At 34.8% G+C, this 27,579-nt stretch overlaps 3 protein-coding genes and 1 non-coding gene across 4 annotated transcripts; 2 read left to right on the top strand and 2 right to left on the bottom strand.

Annotated features, from left to right (window-relative positions):
- The first annotated feature begins 1,547 nt into the window (after window positions 1-1,547).
- On the top strand, window positions 1,548-15,107 carry LOC117920521. Its single transcript, XM_034838112.1, has 5 exons — window positions 1,548-2,107; window positions 10,700-10,865; window positions 11,010-11,221; window positions 11,342-11,518; window positions 14,668-15,107. Exons 1-5 carry the CDS (start codon window positions 1,925-1,927, stop codon window positions 14,752-14,754), a joined length of 825 nt encoding a protein of 274 aa, XP_034694003.1. The 5' UTR covers window positions 1,548-1,924; the 3' UTR covers window positions 14,755-15,107.
- A 1,559-nt stretch (window positions 15,108-16,666) lies between these two features.
- On the bottom strand, window positions 16,667-19,963 carry LOC117919865 (organelle RRM domain-containing protein 2, mitochondrial-like). Its single transcript, XM_034837140.1, has 4 exons — window positions 19,783-19,963; window positions 19,368-19,436; window positions 17,515-17,621; window positions 16,667-17,303 (listed from the first exon to the last, which is right to left on the bottom strand). Exons 1-4 carry the CDS (start codon window positions 19,901-19,903, stop codon window positions 17,199-17,201), a joined length of 402 nt encoding a protein of 133 aa, XP_034693031.1. The 5' UTR covers window positions 19,904-19,963; the 3' UTR covers window positions 16,667-17,198.
- On the bottom strand, window positions 18,424-18,516 carry LOC117921363. Its single transcript, XR_004652324.1, has one exon. It is a non-coding gene; the product is annotated as a small nucleolar RNA snoR27 (small nucleolar RNA).
- A 1,964-nt stretch (window positions 19,964-21,927) lies between the features above and the next one.
- LOC117920460 (5-oxoprolinase) lies at window positions 21,928-27,010 on the top strand. Its single transcript, XM_034838008.1, has 2 exons — window positions 21,928-22,156; window positions 22,879-27,010. Exon 2 carries the CDS (start codon window positions 22,953-22,955, stop codon window positions 26,760-26,762), a length of 3,810 nt encoding a protein of 1,269 aa, XP_034693899.1. The 5' UTR covers window positions 21,928-22,156; window positions 22,879-22,952; the 3' UTR covers window positions 26,763-27,010.
- The last annotated feature ends 569 nt before the right edge of the window (window positions 27,011-27,579 follow it).

Raw genomic sequence — 27,579 nt, 5'->3', positions numbered from 1 at the left:
AAACACCTTAAAAAATATTATTATTATTATTATTATTCATCTAATATATATATATATATATATAACTCATATTTTATATAAATATTTTTAAAGTTATAAACAATTATTTGAATATTTTCTCTATTTTATGGATAATACATAGACACTATTTTAATATATTATTTTGTAACATAATCATCTTTTAACTAATTGTGATAATTAATTTTTAATAAAATAATGTATTATAATTTAATAATATTAAAAATATCCTTTTAAAATATGAATTTGACATGATTTAAATTATTAAACAAATGTATCATATTAAGAAATGTGCATTTAATTATATCATAATTTTTTTTTCTCGTGGATGATATATTTTGTATAAAGTTTTGTGGATAAAAAATGACAAAATCTTTTATGATGCAATAACAATATTCATGACCAAGTCATCCAAACATACTTATAGACATTAAGAAACTCTTTAGAGCCTGCAAAGATTATCCAATACTCTAAAATTATCTGAAAGCCAGTACAAATTTTATGTATAAGGGCTTCTGAAAACTCTCTAAAATACTTTATATATTTTCCTTGTCTTTCATTCAAGTGTAGAGATGTGTGGATGCTTTACCTTTTTCTAAAATTCTATGCACTTATTTATTCGTATAGATGAGTTTGAGGGTTTCAAAAGCTTCTCGCTCAATATATAAGCTCAAAAAAGGGTTATTTTGAATAGATCGTGACATTGTGATCTAGTTGCACACGTCATTCATTTACCATCTCCAACACATCCGTGAATCTTCATCCTTATATTTGCTAATTTCTTTTATTTTTATGGTTGGTAACACTCACTCCTGGACGTGACTGATAGTTGAGAGTTGAGACCACCATATTATATTATATTGAAGTACCTCTTGTCCTAGAAGAAAATTTTGTGATATAAATCATGTATCTCATTATAAATAGAATGGAAAATAAATGTTAGTGTTGGGGAATGATTTTGAAAATTATTTAAAAAAAAAAAGCGTTTTGATAACAATTTTTAATATTTTTAAGAATTTGGAATATTTTTAATATATTTTTTATGCTTTCAAATATTAAAAAAAAAAATTATGTATAATATTTTATTTTTAATCATTCCTTATATTTATATAATTATTTTTAAAACAATTCCCAAAAATTAAGTATAAAAATAAAAAATAATTAATATATAAAAATGTTAAATCCCAGAATTTTTAAGACATCCTTATGAAAACTCATTGCTCTTCTAATAAACCTAAAACGTGAGGCATAAGTTTTAGAACAATTATAATATTTGTACATCACACAAACCAAAATTTAACAAAGGTGTTCTTACAATTTTCGGATCGCGTCAGCATTAATTTTCATTTAAATAATAATAAAATTAGATTATTTTCACCGAAAAAATCCAAGAAGACATATAATAAATAAGCAAATAAGGAAAATGGAATCAAAGCAACTGACAACGGCCGATTAACGGTCCCACCATCTGCAATTCAGATGAGTAGGCTGAGATGTAGGGAATCAAGGCGAAAGGAGGAGAGGTTGCCTCTGTTTACGATGGTACCTTTCTTGCTTCTACCGAGACTGTAAACTTTGAATGGTAGAAGACTCTCAAGATTCCAAAACCCCACGCATAAACATCTTCTCAAGCTCCTTCTCACCAAACCCTACCCTCAGAGCATAACTCCAACAATACGTCATAATAATTATAATAATAATTATTATTATATATTTTTTTAGGAAACAAGTTATAAATATAAAGGCGAAATGAAAGCCATTGTTTCGATGCTGTAGTTTCAGATCCACACTGTTGTTTTTCTTTTAAAATAGATTTCTATTTTAGGGTTTTCCCCCCAATTTTTGGTAAGGGTTGTCTGAGAAGTGAGAACCGGGAAAGAAAAAAAACCCTAGGGTTTACGAGGCGATGTCTGCAGGAGTCTGTGGGAAGCGGGTGGGTTTCGAAGAAATCTTCGGATCTTCTTCGACTTCGGCGAAGAGGTCCAGGTGCTCCACTTTCGGATCTCCGGTCCGATCGTCCGATTTCGGATCCGGATCTGACGATTCGGTTTCGGTCTTGCTCCAAATGTTCCCTAACTTGGACCGTGAGGTGTGCTTCCATGTTTTGTCATTACCTTCTATTCGATTCTTGAATTTTAGTTTCATGAAGGTTTGATCTGAAGAACTGCTTCTTGTTTATTATGTATTTTTTGATGATACAAAATTCAGATCGTTAAAATAGGAATTTCATGTCTTATTTACATTTTAATCCGAATTTCTCTATTTATTTCATGTTTTATCTACTTTTTAATCTGTATTTATTTCATGTTTTATATAGATTTTAATATGAATTTCTCTATGTACTGGGTTAATTAATCACATTATTGTTGTCACTTAGTATTTATTTGTAATTTTTGGTGTATTCAATTTGATGAACATTGTAGAAAAGTGCAGTTTGTTGATTTAATTTCATGAACAGGTAATCTAAAATTTTGCAAATCATATTGTAGGAGACAATAATCCCAAGAGTACAAAAAATAATGTCAATCTCTATTTGAATTTCCTTGTTATCGATCACAAGACAAGCCATTAGCCCATTACAAGAGAGCTAGGGTTTGTTACTAAATGTTCTCTTAATGGGGTACATGCCATCCTTTTTCTAGTAGTTACACACTTGACATTCCTATTTGGTGGTGACATGAGGCTCACCTGAAGGGAATAGTGGGGCAAGTTGTTGGTTTCTTTGTTGTGCTGGGTTGACTTCCATTTATCAAACTCAAAGAAATTGCAGTTAATGGAATGGATATGGAGTTGTCAGATATCATCGGTGGATGCCATACCATTCCCCCTTGCAGTTGGATGATGTCAATTGCATAGAGGCAAGTCTAGCATTTTCGCACTCTCCTGGTGAGCACATGTGTCCCACACCCATCATTAGGCTGCCACAACTTCTGGGGCTATGCCTTTTTCAAGGTGGCCTCCTTTTAAAATTTTAAACAATTTCCAAAATCTCTCCCTTATATTTTGCATCATTAGAGGCTAATGAACCGGTGTGCTGATGGTGAACTGTCACCAAGAAGGCTATAAAAGGGGGCTCCATCGGTAGCACAGACTTTTTTCCCCACTACCTTTGTTTCTATTGCTAACCCTTTTCACGTTCTTCATCATCGATCTAGGGTTATTGGCATAACATATAATCTTTATCCTTTCTTTTTCTCTTCTTTTGAAACTCCCCTTTTCTCATCTTACTTATATTTTTAGCTCCAATGTACCTTCATTATCCTTCTAACCTTCCACCACTGCCTGTTTTTATTAGTTATGCTACTGATTTTATCCTTTTTTTTTTCTCTTCTTCTCCTTATATATATATATATATATATATGGTTCCTTTTTGTTTTTGCATCTGTTGATCGGTCATTCTATTTAGCTCCTAGGTCGTTCCTGGTTCTCTTTATTGTTGTCTATATATCTCTTAGCACTTCACCATGCAACATCTATGTTCCCTTCCACCTTTTTCATCATCCTTTTATCTTTTTGTTAACTTTGTCTTGTAAGATGGCAACTCCCTGCAATCTAGATACCCTAGAGGCCATGTTCTGTTTTCTTTACAATATCAACAAGAGAGTCCATATTCGTCTACTTCCCCATACAGAAGATCCCAACTTTCAAACTGAAAATCATAGCAAAATGGCCCTGTACTACTCCCACTTCTAGGCAAGGTTACCATTTCAGGCTCTTATTGGTCACTTCCTTCACTTCTTCTAACTTCATCTTTGCCAAATCCACCCCAATGTTATGAGGCTGTTGGTTGGGTGCCTAATACTCAAATCATCAGCATAACCTAGATGTCGGGTTGTGGGAGATATTGTTTATATATATTTTGAAGAAGATGGAAAAGGAAAGTGCCTACTTGCTCTCTCCTGTAAAGAGGTCACACTCTTTGGTTTTCAATCTCCTTGGCCATAACAAAGTTTGGGAGAACGGTTATGTTGAAGTATCCGAGGACTAGGAATTTGACTCAAGGGAAGAGAAGTTGTGGGATGTTCTAAGAACATTTGACCGACTAGTTAGGTGTTTCTTGTCCATCAAGTACTTAGCTTTCTTCCATTTATCCTTTTAAATTTTCTATGCCAGCAAACTTGGTGAATATGCAAGGTAGCATGGGTGCTTTTGCTATTGGATTAATAATGAGCATGTAAAAGTACTTGTAGAAGCCAGGAAGAAAAGAAGGCTTATTTCTTTAAAGGAAGTTGATCAATGCTAATAGAGCTCTTGATCACTTTCCTTCCTCCAACTTTGCAAAATTTGAAATCTAAGAGCCTCTACGTCATAGAAAACAACGCTTATTAAAGTTTAAAGTTATTGAATCATTAGATCACATAGCTCCACTGGAAGAGATTGACTTGGAATGGAATTTTTTTTCTACCACTTATGACAGAAAAAAGGCCAAGAACATGCCTAGGAGCTAGAAAAGGCTTGTAGGGAGTTCAAATGGGCAACCGAGCAATCATGTGCTTGGTGAAAAATGGCCTCGAGAAATGGAATTAGTTGGAATCTCAAATAAAGTCATTCCTATATCTTTTGTTGCCAACCTAATAGAAATTGTTGATAAATTTTTGTCAACTATGCCACCTTCCTTATAGAGAGCTAGGATTGAAGATAGCTCCCCCAATTTGCAATTCAAGTTTGGTGGATTTGCTCAAAGCTATCCTTGGATCATCCTTTCCAAAGTAAGTTTCGAGACCCATTTTCTTAGTAGAAGACCGAGAAAGAATGAAAAATGTCGCCTTGTCAACCGTGATCACAGACTTTCAGAGAGCAACCAACATGGTAATTGTCATTGACTTGAGATTCGTTGCAGAAGTTTTTCTTTTTAGTTTTAATATGTGCATAACATGGTAATTAGATGGCTAATACTTGTAGATCCTTGCTATATTTGCTAGCATGATGTCAAAAGTGAGTGAAACATAAAGTAGAAGAAGAAGATTAAGATGGCAGAGAGAGCTAAAGTGGGCCACAATTGTGGGTTTGGTGGATTGATGGTGCCCATGAAGGTTGGCGGTAGCAGTGCTTGGATGTTGATGGCCATGGTAGATGGTAGAGATGAGAGAGAGGAAAGAAAAGAAAAGAAAAGAAAGAAGGCAGAAGAAGAAGAGGGAGGAAAAGGAAGAATTGGGAAGTTAAAGTGGGCGGCAGTTGTGCGTGGAGAAAAGGGGATGATTGAGAAGAAATAAAGAAGAAGAGGCAAAGAGAAGCCTCGCTGAAGAAAAAGAGAGAACTTTTTAAAAAGATTTTTTTTATGTTTCCTAAACAATATCCTTACTTATTTCCTTAAAAATTCCTATTTCATCCTAAAAATTCTTATTTTCCCTTAAAAATAGTTCTTATTTTTCCCTTTTCTAATTCTATTTTTTTCTCCAAAATAAATAATATAAAATAAAACAAGATATAATAATAAAAATAAAAGTACAAATAAAAGTGTATGGGCTAAGATTAAGAGGGCCTAAAATTTATAATCCAATAGACTTAACATCTATGAATAAAAATGGGCCTAAAACTTTGGATAAAAGACCCTAGGACCAATTTTGGGGTATACAACACACTTGTTAGAGTTCAATCGCATCCCAAACTTTAACCTTATATTTAAAGCTCTCTTGCAAGTTAGTGCATTGAGTCTCTAGTCTTGATTAATTTTTTTTAATAGGCGAGTCTTTAGTCTTGATTAATATGTCACCTATATAAGTCTTCATGGTCTTGTTGATCAAATAAAAAAACATCTTCAAAATAACCTATAAAAAAAAAAAAAAAAACAGAAAAAACATCTTCAAAACAAGTCATTAATATATTACACTCATGTTTTTTTTTTTTTTTTTTTGATAAGTAAATTTTACACTCATGTTCTTTAAGCCCAAAGGGTATTACTTGATAAGAGAAGTTGCCCTTCTTCTTAATGAAAGTAATTTTCTTTGCATCGGTGGGCATAGTTGTTAAAAACTTACAATACACGATATGATACATTTTTTATGGAAATTGATATGTATCACAATCCGTATCTTATTTTAAAACGTATCTTACAATACATATACAATACACAATACGATACATGATATAATGATACAATGATCCATACATCTTCAACTATTTTCTATAATTAAAAAAAAATCATATTATTATTATCATTTTTTTTTGTTAAAAAAATTTACTATATTAAATGTTTAAAATATACTAAAAGATTAAAAATTGATCATAAAAATGAGAAATAGGTAAAATAATCTTATAAGAAAAACTACATTGTTGTTGTCAAATGTTGTATTAGAAGTCAAGTAAATTTATTTTTACAATGAATATTGGAGAATTTTTATTTGAATGATTTGAATGTTGACAATGAAAATGATGGTGATTAGTGAATAAAAACTTTTACTTAATATGGAACTTTGAAGAGACATATAAAGGTATATATATATATATATATATATATATGTATGTATATCAATCAACAACACAATAAGTACATATGCCTAGTTAGGATGTCCAACAAAAAATCATAGCTAAAAATTGAAGAAGTTTGTTTTTGTGGATTATGTGATGAATTTATATATTAAAGTCATATTTTGTTAATTTGAACTTGTCAAAACTTTAATATTCAGTGTTTTCATATGATACGATATAGTTTAACTTTATAGATCCTACTATCTTCCATAAAATTGATTATATATTACTCTATACTTCATGCTTTCAATGGATATGCACACATATGCATATTTTTTTCCTATTTATTTTTCACTGTATAAAAAAACTTATGATACATGATACTATCATGATATAGAAAAATAGAAAAACAATACACAATACATTTTATGAGTTAACAACTATGTTGGTGGGATCTTTTTTGATTTGTTTGTATCCAAAATAGGCACCTATAAATGACAACTTGTTACAATTTGTTGTAGCATCCACCAATTGATCAATTCAAGGCAATGGAACACAGTCCTTTAGGCAGGCCTTGTACTAGTCAGTGCAATAGACACAAGATCGGCGTGTTCCATTCTTCTTCAAGACATCGACTGCGTCGACTGACCATCTAGGATACTGCACTTCCTTTATAAACCCAACCTCCCTTATCTAGCATCTTTTGGATCTACATTGGGATGATGGATTGCCACCAAGGTGTCTATTCCTGGCACACACCAGATATCCTAGGCAAAAAATTCCACATAATCTTTCAACAATTTAATCAACTCCATCCTCTCAAAAGGCTCTAGCCTAGTCATACTTCTCAGACAAAAGAGTATTTGGCCAAGTTAACTTTTCCTACTTCAATGTTAGAGAAGTAGTGCCCTTTCCTTCTTGCCACCTGTTGTTGTTATAATTCCCTGTAACCAATGTGTAACCTCTTAAAAGCTCCCTTCAAAGCTACACAATTACATTTCCTAGTGAAGCTTGATCACCTGCTATCTCCATCACTCCCTAGCTAGTCAGAAATGATATTTTTGGTGCAAAGTCAATGGAACAAGCTTCATATGATAAATCCAACTCTACCTCAAAATAACATTATAAGGAGAGATAACATCTACCACAAGGAGCTTCACCATAATAGTCATCATTCCAGTGTTAGGAACTTCACTGTAATAGTCATTGGCCCAACGGCTGATTGGCAGCATCACTTCGCCTATTAGACTGACAAAATCTCTATTAAACTTGACAAGGGAACTTGTAGATGTCAACTGGTTGAAAGGCAACCCCATTTTTGTATTGGTGGTCTTGAATAAAATATTGGTTGAACTGTTTGTGTCCACTTAAATATGCTATAATTCTCAATTTTCTACCAACAAATTCATCAACAAAGTATCATCATGTTGTCGTGACATCTCGTCACAACTCACTTGCACAAAAACCAAATCATTGCTACAATCTAAATCAATTCTGATGGGTTAGATGTTGACACCAACTTGGTTAACTTGCTACAAGTTTCCTGTCTGAGATGGTGGATATCTGCCATGGATGACTGAAATGATTCACCGCAACCCTCCATCACCATTTCATTAGGGGGATTGTTGGCAGGCTTCTTGAACTCCTTCACAAGAGGTGGAAAGGAACTGACCCAACACACCCCTTTTCAGCTACATCTTTATCACTTACTTCAAACTTCTACACTCTTTAGTGATATTTCCATGCACCCTGTGATAGCAATATATTGATTCCTGTCTCACTTCAAAAGATCTCCTTTAGGCTAAGATGAAAATTGAAAGTCCTAAAGTTTACACTATTCCTAGCATACTTGGTATAGGGAGCATTTAACTTGGTGAACATGAAGTCTGCATTTCTCTTTGTTGATCTAAATATGCACCTCCCTCCAGCTGCTCTCTTTGTATGTGCCGTTTGCCTCATTATGGTGTTACCAACTCCGTTGACTACCTTTTTCTTTAGAGTTGGCAGCTATTATGACCTTAGGGTGAGAGGCTGCCATGTTTTCTTGGCATCCTTCTTTTTTTTTCCTCTTTGATAGGTAAATTTTTGCCCTCATTAGGAATTGAACTTGGAACCTCCCACAAACCCTCGCCAACCCTTTACTACTTAATCCAAGCCTCCTCAAGGGTTGAGGACTCTTCCATACTTTCAGGTTTCTTCTTGTGCAGTGGCATGTGCAAATTGGAGTTAGGAAGCAAACCACACTGAAAGGCAATTTCAGTCATCACGTCATCATAGGCATTTGCTTGTACTAATGTGGCTGAGATGTGCTGCACATATTCACTCAAAGTTTCTCCCTCATTCATCTTAATATTGAAAAGTGAGTCCACATCACGTTGTTGGCCTGAGGAACACATGTACTGAGAAACAAATACAATGCTGAGTTTTTAAAAAGTTGAAATGGGCCTACTTGGGAGATTGTGAAACTAAATTAATGTGGGTCCTTGAAAATTTGTGGGGAAAACCTTGCACATTAATGTGGGTCAATCGACAATAATGCATAAGGTGATCCATTGAGTACCCTAAGCCATCATAAGCTTGAAATTTAGGGAAAATAAATCCGATGGGTACCTCAACATCTATGATTATGGGAGAAAACGGGGAGCTTGACAACATTTGGACTGTTTTATTGATCAGGTGGTAGGAAGTCCTTCCTCTCATAGAATCTACTCCACCTTTCAACTCAGTAAGTTGGATCTCCAGGATACCTCGTTCTTTGTGAGACCTAGCCTTCCCATTTCAAACCAATTTCCCCTCTTCCGGGGAAGGAAAAGAATCCCCACGCAAAGATCACAGTGCTGAAAGAGAAGTCATCATAGTTAATGGTAGAGATGGAGATCGTTGAGCATGTGACTGTTGTCTTAGTTCCTCATTGTCTCAAGCCAGGATTTCTTTCTGCTGGATTAAAGCCTGCAGCTTTTGGTTAAACTGGTCTTCCTGTTGTTCCAGTTGTGCACGAGAATCCCTTAAAATATTTTTCCCTCTGTTTAGTTCAGTACTTCCAGCTCCTCCTGCTAGATCTGCTTGGTGTGACATTCATTTTCCCATAATTGTTGCTAAATTGTAGAAGACAATAATTCCAAAAGTAAAAAAATACTGTCAATTATCTTTTGCTTTTAAATTTCCTTTATATACATCACAATACAAGCTGTTACAAGAATGTAGGGGTTGTTCATAAATGTTCTCTATATGGGGGACATGTCATCTTTATCTAGTAGTTTCAATCTTTCACACTTGACATTCCTATTGGATTGTGACATGGGGGGGAGGGGGGCACCTGGAGGAATAGTAAGGAAAGTTGTTGGCTTCTCTGCTGTACCAGGTTGACTTCCATCTGCCAAGCTAGAATGTATTGTAGTTAACTGAATGGTTACAGAGTTACCAGATATCAACAATGGATACCTCGCTTACGCCATGACATTTTTCATTTTAATACTATAGTCCTAACTTCCATGGTGGACGTTTGATGTTTTAATTTAAATGTTCTGTAAACCATAATTTAGCAATTCTTGTGCACTCTCTTATGGTTTATAGATTTTATACATGACAGTTTGGTTCAAAACCAGTGCCTAATGAATATAATATGATGTTATTTGGAAGTTAAATTGGATTTTGATATAAGCTTTCCAATATCCAATTTAAATATATAGGTCAATAAAGAAACTTGATGATGCTTTGTTTTGTTGGTGTTGAAACTAGAGTGCCTTCTATTTTTTTGTTGGTGTTGAAACTGGAATGCCTTCTATTTTCAGTCCTTGTGACTATAACATGAGGGTAAGTTTCTTAAGAATGAGCCATTCTTATCTAGTGATAAGATAGCTAATGACCCTGTTGGTTTCCCAACAGGCAATCTGGGCCACTGACCTTGGAGTGGGCTTTGGCAAAATACAGGGAGACACAAATCATGTTCAGGGTCAATTGTGCTTCTTTAAGACAACTGTTAAAGAGTATATTAATAGTTGTCTAAAAGAAGTACACTTCTTCCTGTGTAGTAGGGTACCAGAGTAGCACCCCCATTTTTGTTAGATGCCTATTAATTCATCTTTTATACTTTTGTGTATAAAAAAAAAACCGACAACTATTAAGAGCATGCGGTACTGAATAATGATGCTCATTGTGCAAAAGGCAGGAAAGTTGGGGTGAAAAACCAAAAATAATATTGCATCATTAGTTAATTCATTTTCACCCCTTATGCTTCTACCTTCTAATTATCTCGTTTTCTTTTTCCATATAGATGTTGGAAACTGTTCTTAGAACTCATAATAATAAAATTGAAGATGCAATTGAGAGTCTTCATGCACTTTCCCTTGGTGATACTATTGCAAGAAATGAATCACAAGGACTCGATTCTGCGATGATGGGAAACAATGACACTGGTCCTGCTCAGAGTGAGCATGAATGTATGCTGTTTTTTATTCTTTCATTTCCTTGATTACTTTTAACAAAAATAGCTCTTTTTCTTTAGCATTCAAAATTTATGTCTTTGGCTTAGACAGCTCTTTTTTGTTTTTGTTTTTGTTTTTGTTTTAATCTGTAAAAACCAGATGGTCAGACGACGGAGCAGAAGGTTGAAGATGTGCAGGAACTCAAATCGATGTTTGAATTTGGAAATGCAATGGATGGGTCCAAATGGGTGGATCTTTTTGTCCATGAGATGATGAATGCAACTGATCTTAGTGATGCTAGGGCACGAGCAGCCAGGATTTTAGAGGCTTTTGAAAAAAATGTTGTTTCCCACTCAATGGAATTAAAGGAGGTAGTTAAAATTTAAATTTTCACTTCATATTCTTTGGCTGAATAGTTACCAAGATGGAACCTGAATTTGATTTTCATTGCTATGGTTCTGTTAATGTGTTTTTCTGTCTCCATGGTGCAGCTGGAGCATGCATCTCTGAAGGAACATCTTCAGAACTTCTTAAGAGATAACCAAATTTTAAAGAGAGCGGTTGCCATCCAGCATGATCGCAACTTAGAGCAAGAAGAGAGGGCTAGGGAAGTGCAACAATTAAAGGATGTGATAAGACAGTACCAGGAACAAGTTCGAGCTTTAGAGGTATCTACCTTTACTTAGTTATTCTACATTTGATATGGTATTTATATTCCTTGTCCTTCTTCCAACACTCTAATTTGATCTAGATATGGCACATTGGTTTGTCTTGATCTATTTTCTCTGTATTTTTCTTGTCAGTCATGTCTGAGTAGGTATTTTTCTGGTAACTTTACCAAGATAACCTTTTTGTGTCGTGCTGTTCACTTGCATTTTCAGTTGAAACAGGCTTTTGTGCTGTGTCATTTGTTGAGATGTTCCATTCTTTTGAGTGATCAGTGGTTCATTTTTCAGATAGAAATTGATTGATCAGATTTGAAAAAGATCCTGTAAGACTGAGGGTGCAGGTTAATCTTTATTATAGAGGCCAAAAGAAAAGGTTAGATCATACTTAATAGGGGTAACAATTTGTGTTGGTGGATCGTGCTTGTGTCGTATAAAAGTTTAGACATTCTATTAAATAGGTCAACCCAAAAGTGACACGAATTATAATCAGGTTAAAAACATAAACCCACATGCGACATAATTATTCAACAAGTAACATGTCATGTAACCCATTAACCCATTTTATGATCAAATCATTATATTTAATTTTTTTTTTTTTTTTTGATCGGTAAATAGATTTCATTAAGAGCCAAAGGCTAGAGAAAAGGTATACACGGAGTATACCAAAGACAAAGAAGCAAAAAACAAAGGGACAAAACAAACATGACCCTTACTTGGTGGCTAGCCAATCTACAAAATCTATCAAAGACAAAGTATATTTAATTGCTTTTGAGGACGGTTAGGATAAGATTGGAAAAGATACAAAGAAATTTTCTGTGGGGAGGAGGCGCTCTTGAGCAGAAACCTCACTTAGTAAGGTGGTCGATTGTGTGTGATGATAAAGGTAAAGGAGGGTTGGGGGTAAAGAGTCTTGGGTTGTTCAATAAGGCCCTCCTGGGAAAGTGGGCATGGCGTTTTGCTAATGAGAAAACGGCCTTATGGAATCAGGTGATTAGAAGGAAGTATGGGGAGGAGGAAGGAGGATGGAGATCTTGTGAGATTAGGGAGGCTTATGGGGTTGGTTTGTGGAAAGCTATAAATAAGGTGGGACAATTTGTAACCCCTTTTTTTGGCTATGAGGTGGGGGATGGTAAGAATGTGAGGTTTTGGAAAGATAAGTGGTGTGGTACCAGCCCTTTAAGCGAGGCTTTCCCTTCTTTATTTTCCATAGCAACATCAAAAGAGGCATGGGTAAATGAAGTGTGGACAGCTGAGGGGGATAGGAGGGGAAGTTGGACTCCTACTTTCAATAGGCCGTTTAATGATTGAGAATTGGAAGAAGTGGGAAGGTTACTTAGGTGTTTGGAAGGAAAGATGGTGAGGGTGGATGAGGAGGACAGGGTGAGATGGGTGGAATCAAAGGATGGGGTTTTTTGGGTAAAGTCCTTGTATAGGACAATGCAGCCGGTGTCGTCAGCTTGGTTTCCTTTAAAGATTATTTGGATGTCTTATGCTCAACCCAAGATAAGCTTCTTTGCGTGGGAGGCGTCGTGGGGTAGAGTCCTAACTTTGGACCGTCTGCAACAGAGGGGTTGGGCTTTGGCAAATAGGTGTTTTCTTTGCCAAAAGTGCGGGGAGTCGATTGACCACCTCCTCCTTCATTGTGATAGAACAAGGGAGGTGTGGACCTTGCTCCTCTCTTTTTTTGGAGTCTCTTGGGTTTTTCCGCGTTCGGTTAAGGAAACTCTAATAGGTTGGAGAGGTTCCCTTATGGGCAAGAAGAGGAAGGTAACGTGGCTTTTGGGACCGTTATGCTTGTTTTGGGTCATTTGGAAGGCTAGAAATTCAATTGCTTTTGAGGACGGGGTGCTATCTATACAAAAGCTGAAAATTTCCTTTGTGAATTTGCTATGGTCGGAAACCAAAGTGTGGATAAAAGATCGTCCTTCGACCTTATTAGATTTTATAGATTGGGTGTGCATGTATTAAGGAAGAGGGTTTTTTGTGCTTTCATAGAGGGGTGGGTTCTTTTGTAAGGGGGTGAGTCGTTTTTTTCTATACTGTAACTATTTGAGTCGCTTCTTTAGCGTCTCTTTTTCAATACATATATCACTTACTGATCAAAAAAAAAATAATAATAATAAATAAATAAAGTTAGGTTTTTATAAGTCTATGATTAATATCCCTACTAGATATGTTTACAATTCAATTAACCTATTTATTCAAAAACACATTTAAATTGAGTTAAATATATGTTAAATAGTTTAGAGTTATTATTAGGTTAATCATTATGATTATTAAATGAATCAATTAAGGTCAAATTCATGTTATGCAAGTTGACTTAAAAAAATTACCTATTTATTTAACAAGCTATGTAGGTCAACACAAATTTAATCCAAACATGATTATACTCGATCAAAAGTGCGAAAAGAAGGTTGAGTTCAAGTCATGTTGGTGAATTGTATCAAACTTTGTCATCTCTAATTCTTTATGATTGGCCTTTGCACAAACTTTGATGCATTGGAATTGAAAAGAACAGTTTCCCCTCTGGAGCTATTCCTGTTGTCTTCTGTTTTGGGTTTGATAGGAGCTGTTATGTTGTGGGGAAAATCAGGATCCTGAAGGACATTAGAATAAGGAGGCAGTTCATGCGTAAGTGAACTTTACCTGCATAGTAAAGTAAAATATCTAATACAAGTTCGGTTTATAGTTACTGGGTGTTAGAGAACTTATGGATGGGTTTATAAAATATTTGCCAACCATGTAACTACATATTCTAGAACTGCATGAATTGACATTTAACTGGAGAGCTGGAAAGACCTCATTGTAAATTAGGCTGTCTTTCTTTGTCCACCATGGAAGGAAAGTAGTCAGATACATAATTAAGCACCATGTAACAGAAATTGATAAAATGTCGGTGATACATGATTAAGACCTCATTGTAAATTGTCATCTGATGTATTTTGCATGGGGGGCATGGATGCACCCGTTCAACTGCATAATGCCTTCTATTGGAGGTGAATACTGGTTTGGTCTTTAGTGGCCAAAGCTAGCACATTGCCAAAGTTCCATGATCCCAAAAATACTAACATTGAAATATAACTAAATGATGAAAGACCAAAGTTGGGTACTTGTGCAAATAGTTACATTACCTTTTTGTTTTGGTGCAGCTTAACAACTATACATTAAAGCTTCATCTGCAGAGGGCCCAAGGAAGTAGCTCAATTCCTGGCCAATTTCACCCAGATATATTCTAAAGGTTGATTTGTGTTTCTTGCTTCATTTGTTGTTTCCCAATATTTACTATTTACTTATTTACATCACAAAGAGGTAACAACCTGAATCAAGGTCAGTACAAAGTTGTTGCCTGTTAAAAAAAAAAAAAAATAGTTAATACAAAGTTGTTGTACTAAATTTGCTGGATACCCATATAAGTTGAGACAAATACATATTGGCAGCTTGTGTGAAAGTTCCATGCTTGAATTATAGGTAGCATGTTGTACATTTTTAGTTAGTAGATGTTCTCTCGCTTTTTATTTTTTAAAATTTTTATTTCAAGTGCACAATTGGGCTTAATTTCAGCTTCTTAAATATAATTTATGATGTAAAATTGGATATGTTGATTTGATCTCTGATGTAAAACTGGATATGTTGATTTAATTAGTTGTCAGCACTTTCATCTGTTAAGAGGATTTTTTGAATTGGTATGTACAATTCCTGAAAGAAAAACTTGGCTCAGAAGCCTGAGATTCAGGACTTGTAGGCTAGTAGCCAATGGCTACTCTTCAAGTCCTTAACCCAAATAAAGATGCTCGTCTGGCATCGTCTTTCCATTGCCCCCATTTTTGGGATCATAGAAATTGATGCTGCAGCCTGAGCTCATGATCAAAAGTAGAGTGAAGAAAACTTTGTCGTGGTTGCCAATGCGGCAACAGCCATAAGCATATGAAATAATGGAAACTTTGTATAAGTTGCGAAATTAGCTGTGGAAATGACATTCTCAAAATTATAATTTGACAGGCAAGATGTTGAGATGTCCTTGAATAAGAATACCGACTGTTTGAGATTCAATTCAGATGTCGGTGCCCATCAAGGCTGTTTTTGGCATTATATCAACTTGTTTCAATTTCTATGGGATTCCAAAAATAAGTAAAACGAATTGCAACTGCAACTGCAACTTTGATAAAACAATGAAATCGGAGATTTAGGGGCTCCAAAGCCAACAATAGAGCATCCAGTGAAATCTAATTTAAACATAAGAGGTTTTCAGATATTTTTTATATAATGTTTTAATAAACAATTTAAAATATGAAACATATTTTGAACTGAAATACGCTACCTCCACCATTAATAAGTTAGAAAAAAAATATTTTTCATATTTAAATTTTCAAATAAAATTAATTAAAAGCTGCATTTTGAAAATTAATTTTTTCATAAAAATATAGTCAATTGAGTAGCTAGCTTGTTGACAGTGAAGGGTAATTAAGTTGCTTCAGTTCCAATACTTTCCCCTTGAAAGCTATTGAAGACGTTCCCCTGTGGCTACGGGATCTATTTATCAGGGTCCATGTGCTGGAAACGCAGGGCACAAGGTACCTACCGTATAAAACATCGACTGAAGATCAAAGGAAACCATATTGGCTGACGAATACAATCGATCAAAAATGTGAATTCTGCCTTCCCACTCACCAGACAAGTTACTATCTAAGAAGGTGTTTGTTTAATAAAATTTAATGATTTAAATTGATTTTAAATTAAATTATATTTAAATTATTAATTTAAAACTTATTACTTTTACTTTAGACATTAAGATTATTTGATTTTTAATTTAAAATATATTTTAAATTATTAAATTAATATTTTTATCCTCATAAATTATATTAGGACAAATAAGATTAAATAATGATGAAGATGGTAGAACCAAAAAACGAAAATCATCAAATAATTAAAATAAATGAAAATAAAAAAATAAATTTAATAATAAATTAATTATTTTTACTTATTACATAAAATTATTTTTTATTTTAAATCATACTATTAAATTATTTACTTAATAACTTAAATTAAACTATTAAATCACTATTAAATTATTACGGTGGTTTACCAAACACCTACCAAATCTTATACATCCTTTATTCATTTATGAAGACTGCTGCCATGCTTCCACACAGTGGAAATAAAAGGTCTCAAATTATTTTGCTTTTTCGTTTTGTGTAGTTACAAGCCAAACCCACTCCATCCCCAAGATAAAATGGCAAAACAAATGTGTCATGCAAGACTGAATACAAAGTTGGCCTGTCTTCTTCCTACACTAGTCAGAGGAAGCAAAATAAAAGCAGAAAAGATTGAAGGAATATAAACAGAGAAACCGACATATTGATTTCTCAACTGGGTTTATGGTCGTAATTATGACAGTAAGCAGATGGTGAGTATATTTACTTACTTAGGTCTTAATAGTTGTCAGTAGAGGATTGTATACTGGTTCATAATTATGGGAATATGCTGATACAAAGGACTCGAGACACCAAAATTCAGGCACTGGATTTTCGGACTTGCAAATGACAAGAACAACTCAAGCACCCCGTTTCCGCAATACTACTTGCATCTATCACCTGTGTAAAGCCAAATATATCTCTTGATAACAATAACAATTTCTCCTTTTGGACTAGCTCCCACCAATTTGCTAGGTAAATCCATTGGTTCAATCCATTTCAGCCTGATGGGTGTTATTTTCTGTGGATGCCAAGTATCCTGGGGGAGTTCTTGAACGGGCGAATTCAGCAAAAATTACCCATCCATCAAGAAACTGCACACCATCACAAATACAGTTACTCACAAGTACACTACTTTGAAGAGACTCAAATGATATTTGACCAGATTAATTCATATCACATGGTGGTAACTTTACCTGTTGCCACCAAGGTTTGGTCAATGAATAAACTTATGAAAAATACATACAAATTGCAATATTCTAGGCAAGCTTTCTATCATTTAACCAGGTTGGAAGATGATCTAACCTGAGCATCCAATCCCTTTATTCCTTGCTCTGCTTGAGCTATAGTGGCATATTTCACAAATCCAAAACCTTTTGAATATCCAGAGGAACGGTCTGTCACAACCCTGGCTGAGACATAAGCAAAAAGTTATCAATTTCATAAACATTTTACTCATTTATTACTAAGACTGATGCTAACAAAGTTGAATTGAGTCCTGACATTGCAAAGATTAAGATTTGAAGCAAGCAAGATCTTAAACATCAGATCAAGGACCTTCATTAATATTTTCCTTCACCAAGGGCATTTGGAAAATCAAAGAATGACACAGTGAGCTGAAAAATGAAATTGGGGTTGCCTACGCTTATCTTCAAGTTGGCCAAACCAAAGTCTCATCCTAACTATTTGAATTTGCCTTTAGTAATCATGATCAACAATTCTGTTGTATCAAGGATTACATTTTTGTTAAGCATACAAATGCCATATGCATCATCCACAACATTTTTTTATTGTTAAAAAAAAAAAAAAAAGGCTTCTTATTTATACTGACAGAGCAAACGAAGACCAATATAGCTTGGTCTAATCTTCCACATAAAGGAAGAATTCACACAGCCATAAGAAACAAAAGAATGTAAGAGCTACAACAAAATAAATTGTGCAAAACATTAACATAGATGAGAGGGACAGAAAACATCCATCTTGACAATGTTGCTTCTGAGAATTGTTCAATTATATTTAAAAAAAAAAAATTGTTTGCCAGACAAAGTTTGGTAAACCAAAAGATATGATTAAAAATGAAAGGAAAAAAATTGCACTTCAGCAACATTAACTGTTCATAACACAAACAATTATAGAGTTCCTCAGTGCTATGACTATGGCTCGTCTTTAACATTAGAAAAGGAAACACAAAAGGCAACCAAAAACAAGAACAAAATTGGATTTCACGATGTTATTTCATTATCTTCAAATTCTATTAAGATGTTTCAGATAGATAGTGCAGTTTCATAGTAACATCATTGATCCATAGATACATCTCAACACATTAAAAAATAAAAAATCTAAGAAAAAATATAAACAACTTTTGAAAATTCATCAGAGAAAAAAGTCCAGTCGTAAATTTCTCTTCAATGGCAATCCATATACAAGAAAACTAACAAAGGAGTAACAAGGTATTTGAGCGCTAACAGTAGGACCAAAATGATTTAAACGGGGCCGTGCTTTCTGAATAATTGCTTTGCATTTCTTCCATTTATATGATGCATGGTTGAGTTGGGTGGATTTGCCCTGATGCCCACTGACGGCAACCGTTAAGAGTAGTTGGGTACCCACTCACCCAGTTCATCCATATGGACCATAACCCCATTCACCTGGGCAGTTGGATCCCAGTCCACAGTGGCACCCCGGGTAATCTCAATCTAATATTTTACAAAACACATTAAGAAAATAAGAAAAAGGGAACGATCAACAAGATTAATAAATTTTACTCTTACTATAATGGTTATTGAAATTTTGTTTCATTAAAAATAAAATCAACTAAATTATTTTTAAATACTTAAAAATAATTTTTATAGGTGATTTATAAAGCAAATTTTGTGGAGAGCAAACCACCCCCTCGTCTGCATTTTCAACCAATTGATGGACAGATAGGGTTGTATTCTATGGGTCTAAGATGTTATCATGGGAGAGGGAATATCAGAGAAAGTTAGCATCATTCAGTCCGTGACTACCAGACAGATTAATCTAGCTGAAAGCTGCAAAGCAAAGAACCTGGAAATCTAGAAGACAAGAGTCTGTAGTGTGTAATTGCACACGCATAAAGGCAGTTGCCAACAAACACAAACCAACAAGAAGTATTCTAGGAAGGAAAACACAATTACCATGAACGACTTCACCAAATTTGGAGGCCTCTTCATGGAGTTTGTCAGATGTAGTTCTCTTGTTGAGCCCTGAAACCACATATTCAGAAATCAGAATTATGCTGTCAAGTTGAGTATTGCATTGATCCTTCTCCAAAAAATTGGCGAAAAAGCAATAGGAAAATAATCACCAAAAGCAGTTGAACACTTGTGGCTCGGATCAAAAGCTAAGGCTTGGTTGGTTACAGGCAAGATTTGCAAACTTTTAAAACCATCTCAGATTTCAATTGAACATGCCATTTCTCAAGTGCTTATGTTTGGCTCCTAGAAAGTGCTAAGAAAATAACAAAAAATGCTAAGAAAAATGAACGTCTTGATCCTATGAGTGAACATAAATGGATGATTATGAAGATGGATTTGATGGAGCAGTGATTACCAGAGATGAAGAGGGTGGTTGAAGGAATAGGTGCAGGTTTAGCATTAGCAGCAGCCGTGGTTTGCGAAGAGAACATTGAAGTTGAAAAAAATCGCTTCAAGAGCCCTGCTCTCGTCGCCATTCTCCGTCCTCTGTTTCCACGCAGACAGCGGAATGCAACTGTGCAAGATGAAAAACCCTAACCCTAACCCTAAACCCCTAAATGACGTTAAATGTTAAATGATTCATTCTATTACTGCATGTGGTAACCAAAGTGTCATAATTGTAATTTATTTCATATATTACTTTATATAGAACATTTAATTTGCATTTTTTAATATTTTTGAAACTATCTACACTGTTTTTGAAAATAATGTTTTTGTATAATAAAAACATGTTTAAGATTTGAAATGTTTTTAATATATTTTTTATATTTTTAAATATATTTTAAAATTTATTTTTATATGTAGTGCTTTATATTTAGTTATTATTCATATTTATATAATTATTTTTTAAAATAATCTTCTAAAAACAAGTAAAAAATAACTAAAATATATTTTATGAAAATACTATATATATATATATATTTTTTAAAGCAAAAAGTTATTTTTTTGGTTTCTTTGTTATAAAATATGTAATATTTTGTGTTTTAAAAAGTAAAAAGTCATTTTATGTTTTTTTATTATGAAATGTATTTTTATAAATAAATAAAAAATCTATTTTCAAAAATAATTGCTAGATAGGGTCATAGTTTTTTTAAAAATGATAAACTTATCACCTTAATATTTACTCGAAAATTCTCTTATGCATCACCTATAAACAAAATTTAGAAAAAGAAAAAAAATCATGACAAAAAATTATTTATAAAACCATAAAAAATATATTGAAAGTAAAATTGATTATTTGAAGTAATGTGAACAAGTTGATTAGGTTGATGGCAAACCCAAGCCCAACATGAAACAAGAAACAATCAATTTAAGTTCAACCTAACTCGATTTCTAACTAGATATATTCAACCTAAGTCCAACACAACTTTATTTTTCTAAACTTAGGTTGAATTCAAGTTGTTAAAGTTAGACTTAGGTTGAGTTCCAGTTAATCAGGATGATAGGATTGCATAATTCAAAATTCATCTATAATATCTTTAAAATAACTTTTTTCTATATATGTATATGCAAATTTTAAATGGTAAATAAGACATCAAAATAGCTAAAAAAAAAAAATGAATTTATATATATTTTTTAAAATTTGAAAAATATATAATATAGTATAATTTGATTTTTTTTCTTCAAAATATATAAAAATAAGAATACTAACATATATGATAATCTGCATCATAATATTATAAAAACACTAGATTGAGTTTAGATTTAATTCTAATTATTTGAAACTTGGTCCGAGCTTAACCACATCGAATTCGGGTTGAAAAGCCCTAATCCAAACCCATTAAGAGTATTAAAAATAATTGTTTAAACCCGTCCAAATGTCAGATTGGATTGATTCAACCCATCCGAGTTACACTCCTACTTTGAAGTGGTTAGTTGTAGGGAATAAACTTTTATATTTATTTATCATTATAGAGATAGAATTCATTTATTAAAATTTGTGGTATTTTTCTTTTGTGATGTTATTTAATTAAATTTATTTTAAGAACAAATTTTCTATTTATTTTATTATACATATAATTTTACCATATAAATTTGATCTATTTTATTGGATACATATGATTGTTAAGAGGAAGATGTTAGACTATTGAGCATACAATGAAATTTATTTCTTGAATTTATTACAAATTTTTTAGATAAAATATCCTTCTATTTATAAAATTGATATTTATTTAATTTATTTTTTATTAATAAAAAATATTAGTCACATAATAAATACTCTATTATATTTGAGGCAATTTATTTTCAAATTTTGATTCGATAAATTTGAGAATTGGTTCCTCAAATTGTGATGGAAAATAATTAGTATCTCAATCATAGTTACGGAAGAATGGAAAACAGTGAGAAAAAACAAAAGGAAATATAAAAAAAGATTTAAAATAATTAGTAAATAATTTTTATTTATATTTTTAAAACTTATTTCAATTATTATTTTTTCTTTTATATAAATATTAAATTATTTGTAAATATATAAGTTAGACGATAAAGCAAACACCAGCGTATCGGCGGCGCTCCCGTAGACTCTGCCTCCACGCTTTTGCCCACATAAACTCCCACACCATCGCACTTCTCGTCCAGGTTCACTGAGTTCCTTATCATTTCCATCGGTGCCCACAATTACTGAAAATCACTCTTGATTAGTCAAAACTCAAATCCTATCAGGTTTCCAGCTTTATTCACAATTTCACATGCATCTCTCTACTGGAAAAATATAGATTGTTCAATCCAGGGTATGCTCTTCAAAGTTTTCGATTCCATTCTATTTGTTTTATGATCGGTGGTTTTTGCGGTTCGTATGTAAATTTACTGAATTCGAGCATATGAAGTTTAGCAACTGTGTGCTTATGCTGTTTTTGTAGTTTAATTAATTATTTTGAGTGTTTGTTTCTGTGTGATCTTATTGTTGAGCTATCAGTTTGGATTTGCATTGAAATGGTCATAAGCCCTAATAATTTGTTGAAGTTTATTTTAGGGTGTTCTTCGTTTGTTGTAGGGGAAGAGTTGATTCTTGGACAAACGTTTCGGTTTCCATTTCGTCGTTCTTGTGGATATTGATTTACTTAGGCTGACTCCAGGACCATCTTTTGATATGGATTTTTTTTTTTTTTAAGAATGAATAGTATTTATGGGCACTGAGGTTGCACTTGTTTTGATGGGATTTAGCCTTTTAGGATCTGGAATTGAAGGCCTCCATTTTAATTCCACTATTTGGTTTCTCTGTAAACCAACGGATTTGAAATTGTGTCAAATCCCATAGAGCCCAATTCCACAAAAGGAATTCAATATTTTCCAAGTCCGTAAAAATGGAAATTCCAAATAAAATTCAATTCTGTACAACCAAATGCTGACCCACTTTCTACCATGGATTGCATGCCCTATCTATACTAAATACACGATATTGGGTCATTATGCCCTTAGATTATGGAAATTGATTTTTTGTTTCTTTGTCCAGGCCTCTAGATCTGGATCACTTCTTAACAAAAGCAGTAGCTGCTTCTTGAAATTAAGGACTGGCATAAGATAGATATGGACGGTGTGAGCCAAGAGAAACTCAGATTTTGTATTGACAGAGGGGGCACATTCACTGATGTTTATGCTGAAATACCAGGGCAGTCTGATGGCCGTGTTATGAAACTTTTGTCTGTTGACCCCTCAAACTATGATGATGCTCCAATTGAAGGAATTCGAAGGATTCTTGAAGAATTTACAGGGGAGAGCATTCCCCGGACTTCAAAAATCCCAACAGACAGGATAGAATGGATAAGGATGGGTACCACGGTGGCAACAAATGCACTCTTAGAGAGAAAAGGGGAGAGGATTGCACTGTGTGTGACTCAGGGTTTCAAGGATCTGCTGCAAATTGGTAACCAGGCTCGCCCTCGCATCTTTGACCTCACTGTATCAAAACCATCGAATCTCTATGAGGAGGTTATCGAGGTTGAAGAGAGAATTGAGCTTGTTCCTAATACGGAGGAAGAAAACCAGGATTCTTCTGCATCATTAATAAAAGGGGTTTCAGGTGAGCTTCTCAGGGTTGTGAAGCCACTCAATGAAGAAGCTCTAAAGCCTTTACTGAAAGGTCTATTGGAGAAAGGGATTAACTGTCTAGCAGTTGTATTAATGCATTCCTACACTTACCCAGAGCACGAAATATCAGTAGAAAAGTTAGCTGTGAGTTTGGGTTTTAAGCATGTTTCCCTATCTTCAGCTTTGTCTCCTATGGTTCGAGCTGTTCCTCGGGGTTTAACAGCTAGTGTGGATGCATACCTGACCCCTGTTATTAAAGAGTATTTGTCAGGGTTCATATCCAGATTTGATGAAGGGCTGGGGAAGGTGAATGTTTTGTTCATGCAGTCAGATGGAGGACTTGCACCAGAAAGTAGATTTTCAGGCCACAAAGCAGTTTTGTCTGGTCCTGCAGGTGGGGTTGTTGGTTATTCACAGACTCTTTTTGGGCTTGAAACAGAAAAGCCTCTCATTGGGTTTGACATGGGTGGTACATCTACAGATGTAAGCCGTTATGCAGGAAGTTATGAACAAGTTCTAGAAACCCAGATTGCTGGTGCCATAATTCAGGCACCTCAGCTTGACATAAACACTGTTGCTGCTGGCGGTGGATCAAAATTAAAGTTCCAATTTGGAGCTTTCCGGGTGGGACCAGAATCAGTTGGTGCACACCCAGGTCCTGTGTGTTACCGAAAAGGAGGGGAGTTGGCAGTTACGGATGCGAATCTGATTCTAGGATTTGTTATTCCTGATTATTTCCCATCAATATTTGGACCCAACGAGGACCAGCCTTTAGATGTCAAGGCAACAAGGGAAGAATTCGAGAAGCTTGCAGGACAAATAAACTCCTATAGGAAGAGCCAGGATCCTTCAGCAAAGGACATGATGGTGGAGGAAATTGCTCTGGGGTTTGTGAATGTTGCTAATGAAACAATGTGCCGTCCAATACGACAGTTAACGGAGATGAAGGGCCATGAGACAAGGAACCATGCCCTTGCTTGTTTTGGCGGTGCTGGGCCACAGCATGCCTGTGCCATTGCAAGGTCTCTGGGTATGAAAGAGGTTCTAATTCACAGGTTCTGTGGGATCTTAAGTGCATATGGGATGGGATTGGCAGATGTCATCGAAGAAACTCAGGAACCGTACTCTGCTGTTTATGGTCCTGAATCTCTCCTGGAGGCTACTCGAAGAGAAGTGATTTTAGTAAAGCTGGTGAGACAAAAACTGCAAATGCAAGGGTTTAGAGAGGAAAACATTACAACTGAAACATATTTAAATTTGAGGTATGAGGGTACAGATACTGCCATCATGGTAAAGAGACAATTAAATGAAGATGGGGTAGGATGTGACTACACTGTTGAATTTGTCAAGCTATTCCAGCAAGAGTATGGATTCAAACTGCAGAACAGGAATATCCTAATTTGTGATGTAAGAGTTCGTGGTATAGGAGTCACTAATATTTTGAAGCCGAGGGCCCTAGAACCTGCTTCAGGTACACCTAAAGTTGAAGGCCACTACAAGGTTTACTTTGTGAATGGATGGCACCATACACCCCTATTCAAGCTTGAAAATTTAGGGTACGGGCATGTCATGCCTGGCCCTGCCATCATCATGAATGGAAATAGTACTGTGATAGTAGAACCCAATTGTAAAGCAGTAATAACCAAATATGGCAACATTAAAATTGAAATTCAGTCGAATTTAGGCACTGTGAAGGTAGCAGAAAAAGTTGCAGACGTGGTGCAGCTCTCAATCTTCAATCACAGATTTATGGGAATAGCTGAGCAGATGGGACGGACTCTTCAGAGAACTTCTATATCAACCAATATCAAGGAGCGGCTTGATTTCTCTTGTGCTCTCTTTGGACCAGATGGTGGGCTGGTTGCCAATGCCCCCCATGTACCAGTGCATCTAGGAGCTATGTCCAGTACAGTTCGATGGCAGCTGAAGTACTGGGGTAACAATTTGAATGAAGGTGATGTTTTGGTCACAAATCATCCTTGTGCTGGAGGTAGTCATCTTCCAGATATAACTGTTGTTACACCTGTTTTCAATAATGGGAAACTGGTATTTTTTGTGGCAAGTAGAGGTCATCATGCAGAGATTGGGGGTATCACTCCTGGAAGTATGCCTCCCTTCTCGAAGTCCATATGGGAAGAAGGTGCTGCCATAAAAGCATTCAAGCTTGTGGACAAGGGAATTTTTCAAGAAGAAGGAATCATTAAACTTCTCCAGTTCCCTAATTCTGATGAATCAGCTCATAACATCCCAGGAACTCGCAGGCTTCAAGATAATTTATCAGATCTTCGAGCACAGGTGGCTGCAAACCGGAGAGGAATTACCCTTATCAAAGAGCTTATTGAGCAGTATGGTTTGGACACTGTTCAGGCCTACATGACCTACGTGCAAATCAATGCAGAAGGAGCAGTGAGAGAAATGCTCAAGTCAGTTGCTGCTAGGGTTACATCTCAGTCACCTAAATTTGGAGCAGGAGATTCTGTAACCATTGAAGAAGAGGATTACATGGATGATGGTTCTGTTATTCATCTGAAACTTACTATCGATCCTCATAAAGGGGAAGCAAATTTTGATTTTTCTGGGACCAGCCCAGAAGTTTACGGGAACTGGAATGCACCAGAAGCAGTCACGGCTGCTGCAGTGATATACTGCATCCGATGTTTGGTTGATGTTGATATCCCTCTCAATCAAGGTTGTTTGGCTCCAGTTAAAATCCATATTCCCCTAGGTTCATTCCTCTCTCCAAGTGATAAGGCTGCTGTGGTGGGAGGTAATGTTCTCACATCCCAGAGAGTTACTGATGTTGTACTGACTGCATTTCAGGCCTGTGCCTGTTCACAGGGTTGCATGAATAATCTCACTTTTGGGGATGATACTTTTGGTTATTATGAAACAATAGGAGGTGGTTGTGGTGCTGGTCCCAGCTGGGATGGCACCAGTGGGGTCCAATGCCATATGACCAATACCCGAATGACTGACCCAGAAATCTTTGAGCAGAGATATCCAGTCATTTTGCATACGTTTGGATTGAGAGAGAACAGCGGAGGAGCAGGGCTTCACCGAGGTGGTGATGGGCTTGTGAGGGAGATTGAGTTTAGGCGACCAGTTGTGGTGAGCATTCTTTCAGAGAGGCGTGTTCATGCACCAAGAGGGTTGAAGGGAGGAAAAGATGGGGCTCGTGGAGCTAATTACCTCATTACAAAAGATAAACGAGAAGTGTACCTCGGAGGTAAAAACACTGTGGCGGTACAGGCAGGGGAAATTCTTCGGATCTTAACTCCGGGTGGTGGAGGATGGGGCTCTCCCTTTTGATTCTCCTCCCAACTTTCGCATTGTTAGGCTTGGTCATCACATTGGAAATATTATCATATTTTCTGGAACGCCTCGAGTGTTGACAGGAAACCGAATTCTGCGATGTGTGAAGCACATGGTTCCATGAGAATGACTAATAAATTCTTTCATGTAGAATGTTTTCATTATATTATAAACAAAATAAAAGGCAAAATGCAGTTGTTTTATTTGGTTGGGCATATTGCATCTGTTAATATCAAATGACTTTTGATAGATTAGTGAGCATCAAAACTGAGTGTATATAATATATATAGAGATTGGTTAGTAGGTTCAATTCACTTCTTTTTGTATGTGAGTTACCTCCCCTATTCAGAAACATAATAGAAAATGTTTTTAAATTTATTTAATTATAAAACAAAAATATTATATATATATATACTATGTGCCTAAGTTGAGCATTATATTTTCATATCATTCTTCCTATAACTTGCTTCTATATACTTAATACTTACCTGATTTAAATTTTAGGGTTATTTGATTAAAAGGGCCTCTCAAAACCCAAATTTTGAAATTTAACCTTCCATCATTTTTTAGCATCATTTGAATAAAAATACCCTTATTATATTCTTATAAAAATAACTATTTCTTTTAAAACTAACATAAAAATACTTGAAATAGAAAAGGGTATTTATGTAAAAAATGAGTTACTTTAAAAAAAATAAAAATGAGTTGAGTTAAATTTTCAATTTAGAAATTATTTCATCATTTTTAACCAAATATTTCTAAATTTTATTATATACTTACAACCATATTCATAATCCGTATCTAGAATTTCCCT

This window comes from Vitis riparia, chromosome 8 (genome assembly GCF_004353265.1).
Source record: "Vitis riparia cultivar Riparia Gloire de Montpellier isolate 1030 chromosome 8, EGFV_Vit.rip_1.0, whole genome shotgun sequence".
In the NCBI taxonomy this organism is placed as follows: Eukaryota; Viridiplantae; Streptophyta; class Magnoliopsida; order Vitales; family Vitaceae; genus Vitis; species Vitis riparia.
The sequence above is the reverse complement of the archived record's forward strand: the minus strand, read 5'-3'. Positions and strand labels throughout refer to the sequence as shown.